The sequence below is a fragment of the Thunnus thynnus genome, chromosome 13 (genome assembly GCF_963924715.1).
Source record: "Thunnus thynnus chromosome 13, fThuThy2.1, whole genome shotgun sequence".
Classification (NCBI taxonomy): domain Eukaryota; kingdom Metazoa; phylum Chordata; class Actinopteri; order Scombriformes; family Scombridae; genus Thunnus; species Thunnus thynnus.
The window spans coordinates 17846246-17863141 of NC_089529.1; the positions used below are offsets into that span (position 1 = coordinate 17846246).

The following is a 16896-nucleotide window of genomic DNA, read 5'->3' on the forward strand; positions in this document are numbered from 1 at the left end:
CTCTCTTTGACCTTCTCCCAGAGTTAATGTCCATCTGGGTTGGAAAGTCCACTGAGGGAGCTGCGGATTATTGCTTGTGTGTTCTGGCCACTTCTTCATCCTCTCTATGTTCTTACAGTTTTAGATGGATCAATGCTGCAATTTCTCCAGTATCCACATTTTAATTCATTTCACTTCAGTTCTGTGCAAAGAAACATTATTTTCTAGGGAGAATATTAAATAGAATGAGGAAAAGGAGTGCATTCCCGTGTACACGTATCACAGTGAGCTGCATTGTGGACTGATGGACCTTTTTACTAGATCAATTTTAGGGGTAGAAATGGGAGTTGGATTTCTGCTGCATGAGTAAGAAAACAAACACCAACTCCTTTTTACTTTTAAGTGATGTAACGGAAAGATCAGCAACTAACACTATTGTTTTCCTCGAAGTGCCCCTTGCGGTTGCCATGGTCACACAGCGGCTACCTGGAAAAGTTGAACAATCGTCAAGTAGGGTGACAGAGGCAGATAACTGTGCGCACACACACACACACACGCACGTGAGGGTGGTAGTCATCCTCTGTGCCTTCCTGGCGCAGGGCTGCTGTCGTGTTTGCACTGGAAACAATGGCGGTCGCAACGGTAACAGCTTGCTGTCACAGATGCATTGTGTTTGACAGTCTAAAGCATGACTGTTGTAGAGCCAAACTTTTACCATGAGTGCAGCAAATCACATGTTGTGACATTGCTGGCCACACTCAAATAGAAAGTTCCAGAAACACTTTATGTTAGCTGCTCTGTTATTACTTTGGGCAGTTTCATTTGGTTTATTGTTGAAGTTAGCCGCACTAGAGCTTCCTCTGCACTGGTATCAGCAACAGAATCTAACAAAAGCACCGTGAAAGCTTGGTTCATAGTGACATACTGGATAAATTTCAGTCTTGTTTCCGTCAGTGAGACTGCTATCGTTAGGGTCATATCTTGTTCGGTTTTAATGCTGATGTCAGTTCTACTTGACCTTAATGAAGCATTTGATTCTGTTCAGAGAAGCATTGTGGTTCATTTGACTAAAATTGTCCTTGATTATCTGTGGTGTGACTCAAGGTTCAGTCCTTGGACCACTTGTTCTCCTTTTATATGATTCTGGGTCATAATTAGAGAGTGGGACATCACTCTTGACTGCCATGTGCATTAATACACAGTTGTACTTTTCAGTCGAGTTTAGCAAACTGGTTTCACAACTGTTTAGCCAGGGTTATGAAACTGTCTAACAATTTCTGGCAATTAAATTCCTCTGAAGCTATTGCCCTTGTGATGGGCCTTGAGCATGTGTCTGAACATGCCTCACTTCTTTTTGTATTTCCTCTGCAGGGGCCCACAAATGTGACCTTGTCTCTCAAATTCAGCACATTAAACCTGTCTTGAATAACTTGGGAGTCCCATTTGACTTAAAGCCTCAATTTTGATCAGCAAATTTGAAGCATTTCCAGTCATGTTTAATTTATAAAGGAACATTGTGAAAATTAGAACAATATAACATTTCTGTGATACAGAGAGGATTAAACAGGTTTTTATTTCATCCCCCTAATGCCTTTTTTTTTATCAGCAACTACATCAAGGCTTTTAATACTGAATGAGTATTTTTGTGCTGGAAATGAGGCATTTAAATAACGTCATTGGAAACATATTTGCAGGACTATGTAAAAGCTTTCACAATTATCCTTTACATACTGTAAAGGTTGTAACTACTGAAGACTGCTTACTCATTTTCAGAGCAGTTGGAGTAGAAAAGGCACAAAAGCCTCTTTTCTGTCATTGTTAGCTTGCCTCAGTAGGCTATTCTTATTTTCTGGGTTAAGGTGAAGATTACTGTGTTTTTTGAATCGTTTCTTAAAACATACATGAACTGCAACACCTTTTTCTATTTTATCTCTTTTCTCTCTAATGTTGTCATTCCAATGCTTATATTTACTTCCGTTACGCTTTTATTGCTGTTGAAATTCTTATAATATAATTTGAATTGTTAGTGTTTTGCTGATCTGTCCTCTGTGTCTTTTTATCTCTTTGAATTTTGAAGTGTTGTGTGAATAATCAGGTGACAAGTGTCCACCCTGAAATGTGCCAAACATCCCCATCCTTTTTTGAAATACAGTGAGATAAAATGATTGTGTTGACATAATGATCAAACTAGAAGTCATTACCTTCCCTCACTCATGCCTTTTACCATATCCCTTCAAAATATAGACTTTTTTTACTATGAAAAAACAAACTGGTACTTTATTCTGTACTCTAGTGTTGATTAAAGTGTTATGGTGATAGTTCCACGGGCTGATTATGATTCATGGCTGATTAATGAGAAGGAGGGCAGGCAGGCGGGCAATGGAACATCCTTCCATTGTCATGAACCACCTGGCACTTTTATTGGTACAGTGTATTATGCATCTTTTATAATCATCCTCTTCTTTGATTTGTCCTTATTCCACATGCAGCCAGGAATTATAGCAGGAGACGAGGTAAAATATAATCGTGTCACTTTTTCAGAATACATTCAACTCTGTAGGTCTCAATATTTTGACGTATTTTGTGACGTTAAGCCGTGCTGTTATGATTTTATTGGTTATGGGGGCGTTTGGTTTGTTGTTAAATGAATGCTCTTAAGTTTTGAATGACCTTGCGCTTTGTGTTTGTACAGTGAAGTGACATGTTTGTCTGCATGACCCTGTAAGTGTCGAGCCTTGTTATGAGCTCGTGAAGCTATGCTTGACTTTGCTTTTTCTCATTTTCACGCACATTTTGCAGGATTATTAAGTCAGACAATACAAGTTTGCTAGTGTCACATTTAGCTGCAAGTTAATGAGGCTGAGAGACACACAAAGTGGTACTATGTGATTTACACACACACACACACACACACACACGCTGCAACGGAAGCACAGACACATGGCCAGGCACATGGCCAGTCACGCACACACGCACACACAAATGCACACAGCACATACTGTAAGCTGAGGCTAACTCCCTCGCATAAATCTTTATAAAGCAGCTCAGGGCAGGTTGTATAGGAGCAGGAATAGGCCAGGGAGGGCTTAACCTCTACACACACACACACACACACAAACACACTTGCACAAACACGCACAGTTCACTATTTAAATTGTGCACTGAGAGGACAACTGTGTGTGTTTGTGTGCTGTGGAGTCATCCATAGACGGTATAGTTGCTCAGAATGACGCATAACATGACATTCTGTTCATGTCTTACTCCCCCTCCCCCCCTTCCTGTTCAGTCCATTTCAGTTTTGGATATGTCTCATTACCACTTGACTTTCTTAATATGTCTGTATCTTTTTCTCCTTATTTTATTTAATGAGCTATAAATGATTTATGATTGATTTTTTAGTTTAACATGAAACTAGATGTTTTTATCTCTTACTAACCTTTGTGTGCTGTATGTTCCTCTTCAGTCCTCTTTGTGTTTATTCCCCCTACAGACAGCAGTGTTTTCTTGATAGTCTTAAGCTTTTGAACACATTAGCAGATGTTGAAGGGGTCTTGAAATACCTGGTGCAACATTTCAGTCTCACCAGTGGGTATTAAAGCCACACAGTGCTCAAGGAAATGGATTAAATATGATCTAATGCGTCAGTGGTACTGTGTATTACATGCTACTAACATGCCTAAAACATGTCAGATCAAGAAAAATCTGAAATGAATACTTTGCTTCTTTCCCTTTCACCCAGCAACAGCTGGATGACTCGACACAGTGAAAAGTGAAGAAAAAAAAAAATTGCTAGTTCTCAACTCCTAGTTCTCTCCTCAGGAAATAATCCTTTCCTGCTCTCCTCTTCTTCTTTCCTCTCAGGCCATTCCTCTCTCTTCCCCATGGAGGACGGTTTCCCTGATGACGAGCGTGGTGATCAGGGCCTCGCAGGCCTGGGATCTCCACACTGCTTTCCGCACCAGAATGGAGAGCGTGTTGAACGCTACTCACGCAAGGTCTTTGTGGGAGGGCTGCCCCCAGATATAGATGAAGGTACAGTAGTTACATTAAGATCAAAAGGATTACATTTCTGGGCTATCTCAGACAGGGCGGGATGTATTTTCAGCAATGATCTATACTTAGAAGGCCTTACTGTACATTGAAGGATACTTAACGGTGAAATCTGAGATGGGGCATTTCCTGTAAATCTCCTTAAGTGTTTTCTTTTAAAAACCTGTGGACTTGCCAGTCAACTTGCATTTTGTTTGCTTGATTTCAGATGAGATAACAGCCAGTTTCCGGCGTTTTGGACACCTGTTTGTGGACTGGCCTCACAAAGCTGAGAGTAAATCTTATTTCCCCCCCAAAGGTATGTTAAATCCTCATTGCAGTCTCTTCATATTGTGCTAGTTAATTATTTACTGTTTTAACCAATTCCTGTTCGAATTCATCACTAAAAAAAGATGGGTTTCAGTCGTTAATTTGGTGTCTTTGTCTCTGGTGAGAGAAAAAGACAGGATTTAGGATTCTTTGGTACAGCGCTGTTTGTAAGCCTCGTATCTGTGTACTGCCACTATCAACATGTGTGCATCTACATCAACACATGTGCCTTCAGGATATTATCTGAAGCGTTTTGTAAGCATGTCTAGACTGTTTGCGTGTTTCTCTGTGTTTGTAAAACCTTATGGCCTCCTGCTGTGAATGCAGGATGTCATGATCAGACACACAGTCACAGTAATCACCACACTTGATTCCAACATGATTCTTGGTCAATACTGTCCACAGCACCATGAATAACCCTGCTATATTTCGTGCAGGGTACGCCTTCCTGCTGTTCCAGGATGAGAGCTCAGTGCAGGCTTTGATCGATGCCTGCATCGAGGAGGATGGGAAGCTATACCTCTGCGTGTCCAGCCCCACCATCAAAGACAAGCCGGTCAGTTGGAAGCACAAACGCAACCATCTGCTCACATCAAGACTTCACGAGCAGCTGAATTTGTGTTTACGTGTGTATGAATCTGTGTGTGACAGGTCCAGATCCGCCCGTGGAATCTGAACGACAGCGATTTTGTGATGGACGGATCTCAGCCTCTGGACCCGAGGAAAACCATCTTCGTAGGAGGTGTCCCTCGTCCTCTCCGTGCAGGTATCCTTCATTTTCCTGTTTGTCTTTTTACACAAGACTCTTTCCACCAGGAGAATTGACAGCAACTGAGTGTTTGTGATGTCAACACGTACAATTGAAGTATACAGTGTATACTGTGCATGCGGGTTGAATCACGTGTTCGCTATCATCTCTGTCCTGTATTTTCTGCCATTTTTAAAAGGCCTTTAAGATGTTCTCAGTAGTTGTACATGTATGTAAAAGGGTAAAAAAAATGAAAGACAGGTGGATGTTTCTTCTGTTTTCAGTACATCCCTTCATTTTATACTTGTTCATATGTTTATAAATCACAAATAAGCAACACCTAGTAGCCAGTGTTCACTTCCCTTGCTCCATTTCTTCCCGATTATGTATTCATAATAAACATTAAACCAGCTAGAGGCTAGAGCTAAAAAGAGGCACTGTGCTGCTGAAATCGGCTTTGACCTACACCAGCCCTATCAGGAAGTACTCTCTGAGGCACACTGTGCCATGTAGAATATTAAATTCCTTTTTATCCTGATAGCGGTGTTTTGTGTACTGTGTGTTCGTGTTTTCTGCACTGCTGGTAGCTGTGCTTTAGACTTCTGTAGCTGTGGTAATGACCAAGGTCATAAGGCCCTGCAAGTGCATTCAGTGTTTTATCACACTGTCTGATATTTGGGTCTAAATTTACATGTAAAAAAAAAATCTGCATATTAGACAACGCCATTTATGTTTTAACAAGTAAAGCTGCACTATAAATGTGCTGGGTCGTCGTCTCCTCCCAATTTGCATATTTGTTCATTTCTGAAGAAAGAACACAATAAAGACTGAAAATAAACTTTACTGCAGCTGTTCATGGTGCACTGCTCTCATATTTGCCCCCATCAAACTCTGCTGACCTTTAATCCATCTGTGCTGATGGCTGAAGCTCTCAGATCAACAACCCTCATCAACTTAGTGTGTGGTGTGTTTGTGTACACTGGCTACATGGGCATGAGTTTATGTATTAAGCCTGCGCGTGTGTGTGTGTGTTTGCACATTATTGATGGGTTTTTTATTATTGTGTTCATGTCTTTTGCAAACTATTTTTTGTGAATATTTTATTGAGCTATTCCTGTCTTTTTTTTTTCTCTGTCTGCAGTGGAGCTGGCCATGATCATGGACCGCCTGTACGGCGGGGTTTGCTACGCTGGCATCGACACAGACCCTGAGCTGAAATACCCCAAAGGAGCGGGGCGGGTCGCCTTCTCTAATCAGCAGAGCTACATTGCTGCTATCAGTGCTCGCTTTGTACAGCTGCAGCATGGAGAAATCGATAAACGGGTGAGTGCTAAGAAAACAGAACTCAGGGTTTTTCAGTCTCCCCTTCTGTCTTCATTTGTCTTCTTTCACCTCACTTCCTGTTTCAGTTTCTCTCAAACTCTCCTCTCCGTTGCACCATTCGTACAAAAGAGAGGAGGAATAGTTTTGTTTAGAAAGGAAAACCGTGACATGTCAGGAGAAAGGCCTATGCACCTGTTTACTGCATGTCATGACTTCACTCAGTCATTCACATAGTGTACAGTTGTGTGTGTTTGTGTGCACACTTATAAGCCGAGGCTATCAATGACTTACCCACTGCTGTCAGCAGCCAAAGAATTACAGTAATATCTGTGGGTCTATCACGCAGCTTACAGTTGCCTGTAATTTACACAGATATCACTCACATTTGCACAGCAGAGAAAAGCGAACAAGATAACTTGAGCAGACATCCAAGAGTGAAGAAGTAACATCATAGTGCAAAAAAAACTGGAATAATTGTACGCTGCTCCCTCATTTGCATAATTGGTGTTCAAATTTAGTAGACAGGGTGCCTTGGCGACATTCTCTTGCTAATAGCACAATCCCTCATCTCTGAGCAGTTGTAAAAAGCATGTAAGTGGTGTTTTGAATTGCAGAATTCAAAAGAAAAGGGAGAAAAGGGAGTTTGAAATCCACTAATTTCAACATCCCAAGGAAGTTAGTAGCGCTATTTAACAACCTTATAAAATCCTTTGTGATAATTTTCTAAGCAAACCATGTTTTCATTTCCTTTTATTTCATTTCCTGTAAATATGTCTGTAAATATGTATCTCGTAGACACTGTAGAATTAAGAAAATAATATTTTAAAAAATCTAACTGAATTCCCGCCTCTGACTGCAGGTGGAAGTGAAGCCATACGTGCTGGATGACCAGCTGTGCGATGAGTGCCAGGGAACTCGCTGCGGCGGGAAGTTTGCACCCTTCTTCTGCGCCAACGTCACCTGTCTGCAGTACTACTGCGAGTACTGCTGGGCGGCCATCCACTCACGCGCAGGACGAGAGTTTCACAAACCCCTAGTGAAGGAGGGAGGCGACCGGCCCCGTCACATCTCCTTCCGCTGGAACTGAGCGGACGACAGAGAGGGAGAGGCAACAGGGGAGCAGGAGGGCAGGTAGTGCAGGAGTCGCAAATCATTGTACAAATAAATGCACTTTTCTGTTGCTGGTTCCTTTTTGCTCTAATTTCAACAAACCTTTTTCTCATTTTTTTTTTTTTAAGTTAATATATATCTATATTTTGAAGATAGAAAAGAAAAACTGGAATTGTATCCAAATATGTCCAGCAAGGAAAAAAGATGTGTAACATAATTTTATTTATGCGTTTTGATTTTTGAAATATTTTTATTAGTTCTCAAAAAAATGCATATATAGGAAAGTTTGAGGTGTGATATGGTACTCTGCTATTCAATTGACATATTTTTCTTAACAATGTATTTGATTTTAATTTTGATACAAGAGGCCCCGAGACAAATCCTCTTCATTTGACATTTGATTGACTTATTTTGTAGCAGAGCTGTTGCTTTATATTCTGTGAGTCTCCGGAGCAAACGCTATTGAAACAGGATATGATTGGCTATTTATTTCTGAGAGGTTAATACAAGAGGCTCCAGAGCATATGTGAATTGAAAAAGGTGTTGCTAAAGAAGAGTGCACTTATTTCAAGTTCAAAGAGTGCAGATAAACAGTATACGAGACCCTTAGTTGTTAACCAAAGCTGAATCGTAATTAACTTTGAAGAACAGAGAGGGCCCACTGCAGAACGAAATGGACTCTTTTTCCCTCCCAGATCAAAATGTTTGATCCTCTCTTTTTATGATTTTCCGAGACCATACAAATATTTTGATGTTACTTGAAAATCGCGACAAAATTTTAGCAACACACATTTGGGTTTTGATCTCCATTTTGACATGCAAAAACTAATACCTCAAACTCAGCTGCTAATGTGCCGAATACAGTTTAAAGAAAAAAAAAAAAAGCAAGAAAGAAAACATCAACACCCGCTGGTGTTCTCCTTTCCTTAGAACTATAATCAAAGGGAAGTGATGCAACTGGCAGAGTGTGATGTGACTGGCACAGTTTTGTACTCACTTGCTTCATCACCTCCTTATTTTTGTAATCAAACCCAGGGTTGTGCTAGGGACGGAGCAGAGCATCGTACAGTACAGAGTGTATTAGGGGAATGTATGGCGTAGGGAGGCTACAGGAGAGACAGGCTTACTGTTTGAAGAGACAAGTCCAACCCCCACTCCCCCCCTCCTCATGTCTGCCTGCGGCCTCTACTGCTAAGCTAGCAGCTAACTGAGAGTAGGGCCTCATTCGTGGATCGAGATCCCAGCTGCACACAGCGGGGCTCGGATCCAGATCTTTCAGGACTGAGGTTAAGGTAACTCCTCGAGAAAAGGCTGGTTAAGTGATCACCTTTTTATTGCAGTTTTTTATGGGGCTACCACCAAAATGGGAAATGCCTGTCTTTGTTAGTTTAAAAAAAAAAAAAAATGCATTTGTGCAATTCTCCCAAGTCTTTAATGAAAAAGCTCTACTTCGCATCCAAGAGTCGGCTACATTTTAGTGAGAGAAGCAATTAAAGTTTATCTGATTTCCGAATCGTCAGCACACGTTTGAGTCATGGAGGGGATCTGCCCTCTATCCTTTCTCCTGCCAAGCTAATCCAACTCAGCATCCAGTGTTTTTGAAGCATAAATGAAGATAGTCTCTGCAGTGTGCTCTACTACTACATACTTGTGACCCACATGCAGTTTGCTCTTGATAACAAGATTGCAGGTCCAGTAGGTTTCACCCAGTGGCTTTTTTTGGGAACCAAAGATGGCTGTGCAGTAGTGGGTCATACTGTAGCTCATTTCCTGTTTAGGTTTTTTATTCTTATTTTCTTTCTTTCTCATTTCTTCAAGGATGTTTTTCTTCTTTTAAAAAAAAAATCTGTCACTTCTACCCAGTTTTGCTTAACTGTTAAGCCCTGATGGACTCCAGCAAACCAAAGATTGGCCTTGAACATGATATATTTATATATATACATATATATATATTTGACAGTGCAGTCAAAACCCATTAGAACACCAGTGGAAAAACAACAGGGCTTACAGACAGACACACACACACACACACACACACATACACACACACTCACACACAAGGCCTCACACTCTCCTTAGCTCAAAATGGAGGTGTCCGCTCATAGGCACTAGTTTTTTTTTTTTTTTTTCTTTAAAAATCTCAAATAGGTCTGCGCGTTTGGGAAAATTAACATAAAGTGGACATTCACGCGGCGAAAGTAAAACTAATCCTCACATTTGTTTGACGTCTTAAGTCCTACTAGCCGAGCATTTAAATATGTCAGGGAGTTAGTAAAGAAACTTGATTACACAACACACACTAGTGAAAAAAAAACGTATCCTCATATCGGCGTGGTGTCGTTGCACCAGTTTTGCACCCTGGACATTAGTTTTGTGGGTGTGGTGGGTGAGCATTTTAGAAGTTAAAACACTTTGTGAAGAATTTGCTGTTAAATGAGATGAAAAAAAAAGATTATTTTATACATGGCCTGCTGATTTTTGGTACAGTGTTTTCTAGCTAAATTATTTTGTCATGCACATATAAACATTTATTATGCACTACTTTTCTAAATATTTTTTCTTTTTCCAACAGTCATTTTAGGCACATTTTTCACAAATGGGGAAACTCCTTTTTGCAATACCTCAATTTTTCACATTGTGAAAGGTAGCTTTTGTACTTTTGTTACTGAAAGATCTGCATATATGGAAATGTTCATTTTAAGAAAAAAAAAGTTGAGTGATTTCAATATATATTATTTTCAATTATGCTTTTTATACATTTCAGTGCTGAGGAATCTTTACAACTAAGTGCGCACTTGTGTTGATGCGACTTCAGATCTGCAGAGGAGAGACCAAAGTGTATCGCTCTCTTGGTCTAACCTTTTCGTACACTAGATGTTTCCAGTCAATCTGGTCAAATAACAGCATGGCGAGAAAAAAAAATATACCAGTTGTAATTTGAAATTGATGTTAATGTCTCTAAACATGGCTATACTAGTTGGAAAATGGTAACTTCTGTCTTGGTTTCCTCTCCATAGATGGAGTATAACTTATTATAAGGAGAATGCAAAATTTGGCTCACGCTTAACGCTGAATCTCGTATCACAAGAATGGATGTTTGGTGTTTAGATATTTTAATATTTGAAAAAAAAAAAGTATATATATATATATTCTTGAACTTGCCAACTAGCACCTATTATAATCCTTAGCATGCATGACAAAAAAAAGAGAAAATGACAAGTACATAAATTAGCTATTAAAATTAATTGTTGTGGTGTGCACCAAATGTTTCTCAACTATTAAGTTGTTAAGGACACCCCAAACCCACTCTCACCTCACCTCACCCCCCAGCCCCAAGCCCCAACCTTTCCCTTCCCCACGTGTTGATCTCCTCGCTTCCCCATTCGCAGACCTCTGCAGGATGCACATGACAGAGAGATAAGACGAGAAACAAGACAGAAACTAACTTTAAATCGATTTTTGGCAGTGCAGGACTTTGAGCATCCTTATAGAACACTGTTTAAAAGACTTGAGAACTCATCCCCGCTGTCTGTCGAGGTGATCTTATATAGACCTATCTGGAGGAAGGGGAGCTTAAAGACTTGAATGTGGTAAATGTTGCAAGTTAACTTCAAGTTGTTATGTGCAATACTTCTTTTGAACCTTTTTCCAGATAAAGACTCTTTGCAATGTAATTCTTTAATGCCATTTTTAATTGCAGACATTTAATTAAAGAAGATGTTAATATGTTTTTCACAGTCATTTTCTACTGTTATTGTAATCCTTTTCATGCTGGTGTTTGTAAAAAAGAAAAGAAATCAAACTATTTGTACTAATATAAATAATTGAAGTTATTTTTAAAACATTAAAGGTTTTGTGCTCATTTGCTTATTTTTGTTTATTTTAAGCTACTGTGATTGATTGCATTGTAATTATTAGGTCAACAATGTATTTAGCTGTTTATTGGTATATTTTTAATTGGAATGTATAATTGATTTTTATAATTTTGATCAGATTTTTGTTATATTTTTGAGGTGAAGCTTTTAATATGTTAAAGTGTCTAGTTTTTACTAATTGCTATATTGTGCTCCACAATATATGGTTCACATTTTCTGAAGGAAAATAAATATTTAAATATTTGTCTGTCAATGATGTTACTTAATGGCAAGATTTCAATAGTTTTTAACTGTGTATGGGAAGGTTGTTGTATTTATTAATAGCATTTTTTACTTAAGATATCACCTTAATTTTTATTGTCATTTCACTTTATAAGTTCCTATTTTTGTATTTTCCTTTCTAATTAAGTTATGTAATACGGATATGTCCATATTTCTAGGAGTTGGTCTGTAGAAGTGCTAGTGAAACGAAAAAGAAAAATCTAATGTTATTTAATTGTTTGCAGCCAACTATTTATAACAGTATGCATAATTTTTAAATATTTGTAATGTGAAATGTTGAATGAAATAAATCTTAACTGTGATGAAAATATGTGCTTTGTGTGCTTATTTCTGTTGACATTTTAAACTTGGTATGTGATGGTCGTACTAACTAGACCACTGCCATATTCTGTCACACCTTTCTTTGTTGTCTTCAGTTTGACTCTGTCATGTGCTGTAATATTGCCATCACATGTTCACTGGTGTCAGCAATAAGAGCAGGTTTCCATTAGAACATCTGCACCAAACTGGCTTTTGGTGTATATTTGAAAGGGGGGCATATGCACATTTCCAGCTTTATATACAGTTCAAAAAAATGTATTTATTCAGCCACTGTCTGGAACAGGCTGTTTTAGCTCCTGTCTCTTTAAGGCACCCTCCTGATGAGCCACCTCTGTTCTGATGCAAAAACCTAAGCAACAAAGGGTACGGAACAGACGGCCTTTAATGGATGTGCATTTTTCTACATTGCTGACATCAGCTTGTTGGCAAGGTAGAAAAAAACGTTGGAAACCGAGCGTTCAGGGCAGGTTGAAGCCCGGGCTTTTCACTTTCAGGGAGCATTTCTACATATGTTAACCTCAAGTTTTGGAACTTTAACAATGCTTAGTGTAGATATCTGACATCATAACAGTGTATAAATAACAGAAAATCACAAAAAGCATAATATTGCCCCTTTAAGAGTAACCGAAAGGTACCCTGTGGACCACTACAAGAACTATTGAGCACTGTTTTTTGTTTGTATTGGTCCCATGCGAGGATGCACAGGTGCCCATGCATGACACAATACACATTCCTGCCATCAGTTTTACGCTGTTCAGCTGACTGGCAGTTGGTGGCGGAAAGACACTAAGGAATGAAGCAACGTGCCAACAAAGGCCGGCTGCTAGCGAGCAAACATGAATGTAAACAAATCACAATTTAAAATAGAAGAAAAATCTGCTTGGCAAATGATTTCATTAAGGAAATGCACTCAACATGTTTGTTAGACCTCGAGGATACACACAATGTGTTTTGGTGTTAAAAGCAGTGTTTCATGCTGCTCTGGTACTATAAAAAGTGTCAGGTCTGTTGCACCTCTGACCACACCCAACATCACTGATAAGTGTGGATGGCTGTTTTCTGTTGCAACCACGCGTAACAGTGATATCACAGTGTACTGACACACCCTTTTTATGAGCATTTTTAGTAAGTTATTACATTTTATATGACAGTGGGGAGATTTAACAGGAAATAATGGAGATAATTGAGATACAATGTGATCCCCTGCCAGAGTCAAACTTGGGCCTTTACAGTTTATGGTCAGCATCATAACCTCTAAGCTACAGTACACTCAGACACTCTCTGACACACTGTTAAAACACTTCTAGATCAGTGAAACATGGTGCGAGGGTCAGTAAAAATTAGATTTTCCATTGGAGATCATTTGCTCTTCAGCCCTAAATCTACTTTTACTATTACTTTTTTTGAGTAATATTGAGTACTATTGATTATATTATCGATTGATTCTGGTACATTTGTGTTTTGTGAAATGCAACGGGAGATATTTTGCCTTTTTCCATAGAAAATCCAGTAAATGTGTTGTCTGAAAAACACTATGACATAGCCTGTGAAGTAGAAGATATCTTTACAATCACTCTGATCAAGAAACAGAAACCAACCTTCAGCAGTATTTGGAGTTGTCATTTGCACCAGCTCAGATGGACAGCCAACAGAGAAACGCACATCACTGGTTGCATGCTTTGGGCGGTTTATATCTTCAATGATCAGCTAATTTGCTAAATTATTTCCTTGTTTGTCTAAGGCTGCTAAAATAAATACATTCAGTATCTTCAACAACTTTTCAGCACATATTCATGTGTAAAAGAAGTGTGTATGCCACTGAATTACAGCACTAAACTCTCTCTCTTCTGTGTATTATGAACAATGTCTACACACCTACTGCTCAGTTCAAGGCTTGTGCCCAAATCACACATTTCACCCACATCACATTCACTTTGTGGATCCATAAACATGCCATCTACCAATCAAAGCAAGAATGCTGACTGGGTCATGTGTTGTTTTGTCAAATTCCAAGAAAAAACTGAACAAATTGACCTACAGCTCAGCTGGTTGCATCATGCACTGTTGAGCGTGACTTATCATTTAGCAGCAGAGCTCTTCATATGTGCACTTTCATTTTCTCTCAAAACTGATGAGAGTTTGTTGAAGTAAAATATTAATACTGGCATCAAGTGCAGACTATATGACTCAACTTTGAGTAATAATGTAGTCTGCCTTTCCAGCTCAGAGTAGTTTTATTCATCATTACTATGGGTGAGATAATACAACTCTCCTGTGCCCAGTTCACCGTGGCACTGCTCTGACAATTCACCACAGGAAGTGGTAATAACATATTTACTATGAGGTTAAAATTAAAAAGACATGAGACTTACATTTTATATATAAACAAGAGAAAATTGTCACATTGTGTCATAAAATGAAATTAAGGAAATCAGCTTCATCACCTTCTAGCACAAAACAACTAGAGGGTGCTGTTTCTTCAGTGCAAACAAATCTCATCTAGTCAAGTCAATGTTTATTTGTACAGCCCAATACCACAAATCACAAATTTGCCTCAGGGGGCTTTACAATCTGTGCAGCAACACAAGATCTTCTATCCTAAGATCCTTGATTTGAATAAGGAAAAACTCCCCCCAAACCCTTTAACAGAATAGAAGACTCCTTAGGAAGAGCAACAGAGGAACTAAAGCTTTGAGATTCTCACAAAAGCAGATAATATTGGTTGCAGTATCTTGTTTTCTGCTTATAGTTAACTCCCCAGAGACCAAAAAGGAGCAACTTCCTGAACGTGGTTTGGCACCATAGAGACATGAAAGCAAGTATGAATTTTGCTTTTTTATTAAAGATATCAACACTGCTCATTTCTCATGCATGACATACATTAGAGCTTATTTTTTTTTCTTAAGCTGCTGATAACAGTAATGTAACAACTTATATATATCTATCTGAGATGATATGGATGCCTTCCAGTTTACTCCACTTTACCACAGATTGAGGTCTTGACCTGCATCTTTACAAACTATGATCAACCCAGAGAGGGACAGACTGGGCAAAGAGCTGGTTCAGGATGAAAGGCCAGGAGGTGACAGCAACTGGCAGGAGACTCTATAACGTCATGACTTCATGCATGGACAGTGACAGGTGCAGTGCATCGATTTGTAGCTGTGGAGAGGATATTGTAAAAAATAGAGCATTGAAATTGAAAAATATCGAAATAGAGAGTAGCTGTTTCAGTGAAGCCTGTGTGAAATATAATAGTACTTTTGATGTCTGACATGGATTAAAATCTTTTTAAAAAGTGTTACACCTACTGTAACACCTTTAATATCATGCAAATGATTATGTGGATTATCTGATGATGTGTCTGGCCACAGGTGACAGAAGAGAACGTAAGGTGTCCGAGACAGAGAAAAAAAAATTGTTCCCCTGGGCTCATTTTAAACAAGTGATTGAGGGAGATCTACTCAAATAAAAGAGAAAGTGAACACTTGATGAGCTTTTTTTTTTAAAGCCTGAGTGCATCTTTACATTTGTACTGCAACATGTTTCATCTTGCATACTGAAGGGTCTGCAGAATGACCTACCTGCAGTAGGAAGTACTTGCTCCAATTATTATCTTAATTTATCTTAAACACATATCTTATTGATTTAGCCTTTTCAAAACATTGCATTTACCTGCCCTTTTGATTTGTGTGTCTCCTCTGCTTTTATGTCAGATTTTTTTTTTTCCTCAGACAAATTAGCCTTCTGCTGCCCACTAACTACTGCAGAGAAATAACTTATAACCCTCTCTATATTTTTCACACAGGCATACACATCTCAGCATCTATCTTACACGTGGTTTCACACACTGACAGTCTGGTTATTGATGTATTTCTGTAGACACGCCCTCCTGTTTTAGATATCTTCTCTTAAATCTGACTGTGAGTCAATGATTTAAGCGCCAGATGGCGCCGTAAAACCACAAGAACCACTTTCACTGCCACATGGCTTATGCTGCTTTCATGTGCTGTAGGAAAATTCAAAGTCTAACGTCTATCTTTTTTTAATTTAATTTTTGGCAAATTTACAACCGGGAAAGTGTGGATTTTCTATGATTGCTGAGGTGTTGACATGTGACATTTAGTAGGCACAGAGCACTGACTTTGAATCAATAATAACGTAGGAAATAAATGATTTTATAGCCTAAGATTGTTATTCTGCTTTGTTCGACTGTTGTTTTCATTCTGGTTAACTCTGGAGCTGTCACAAAAGACATGAATGAAACAGAAATTGACCTCCATCTAAATCCTTCATTCGGACACAACATCAATCTCCTCTGATTAATTCATTTACCAGGCTAAATAGTCCATAGTCTACCGTAACATGAATAGCCTCCAGATACTTTCGCAACAGGGCATTATTTGCTTTTATGTGAATCATTTTCCTGCGCGCGTTTTTCAGATATGAAAGCTTTTGAAACGTTTCCACCCTTTCAGCTCTCTGGTACAGGAGTTTCCGGACAGCACTGGAAGGCAACATTAATTCAACCTCCACTTTGGCCAAATAAACGAGACTCCCAAAAGGAAAAAAAAAAAAGTCCCCCTAGCGGCGGCAGCTCCAGCGGCTGGGTGTAACTGCACGGTGAAGAAGAAGAGGAAAAGGAGGCAGTGTTTGGATTAGGGGGGTTGGGCTGCCCTGCTGGTAGGAAACCTGCCGCCAGACATCCAGTTGGTCTCCGGCGGTGCAGCGTTGCTTTCCCGCAGCATCAGCAGCAGCAACACCGCAGCGCAGCGCAGCCTCACCTGCTCCTCATCTGCGCTTCACTCCGCCTCTGTCCAGTCACAAACACTGCCGCAGCACAGAGGAAGCGGGCGGACAAGGACGATCAGCTGTAAGTAACTGCTTTTTACTGCCTTT

The 16896-nt window shown here is 39.4% G+C and overlaps 2 protein-coding genes across 4 annotated transcripts in view; both read left to right on the forward strand.

The window, feature by feature from the left end:
* cpeb4b (cytoplasmic polyadenylation element binding protein 4b) overlaps positions 1–11986 on the forward strand; it is a 33602-nt gene extending 21616 nt beyond the window's left edge. For both annotated transcript variants that reach the window (XM_067608461.1, XM_067608460.1), the window contains 6 exons: positions 3841–4011; positions 4238–4327; positions 4776–4894; positions 4990–5104; positions 6228–6409; positions 7269–11986. In XM_067608461.1, the coding sequence (XP_067464562.1) occupies positions 3841–4011; positions 4238–4327; positions 4776–4894; positions 4990–5104; positions 6228–6409; positions 7269–7496 (905 nt within the window). In that variant the 3' untranslated portion in view covers positions 7497–11986. The remainder of the gene's footprint in view (positions 1–3840; positions 4012–4237; positions 4328–4775; positions 4895–4989; positions 5105–6227; positions 6410–7268) is intronic.
* Positions 11987–16058: 4072 nt separating this feature from the next.
* The window catches only part of nsg2 (neuronal vesicle trafficking associated 2), a 40080-nt gene continuing 39242 nt past the window's right edge, over positions 16059–16896 (forward strand). Inside the window, exon 1 of one of the 2 annotated variants that reach the window (XM_067608463.1) lies at positions 16059–16870. The gene's annotated coding sequence lies outside the window, so the exon portion shown is untranslated. The remainder of the gene's footprint in view (positions 16871–16896) is intronic. The other variant, XM_067608462.1, reaches the window with a different exon arrangement.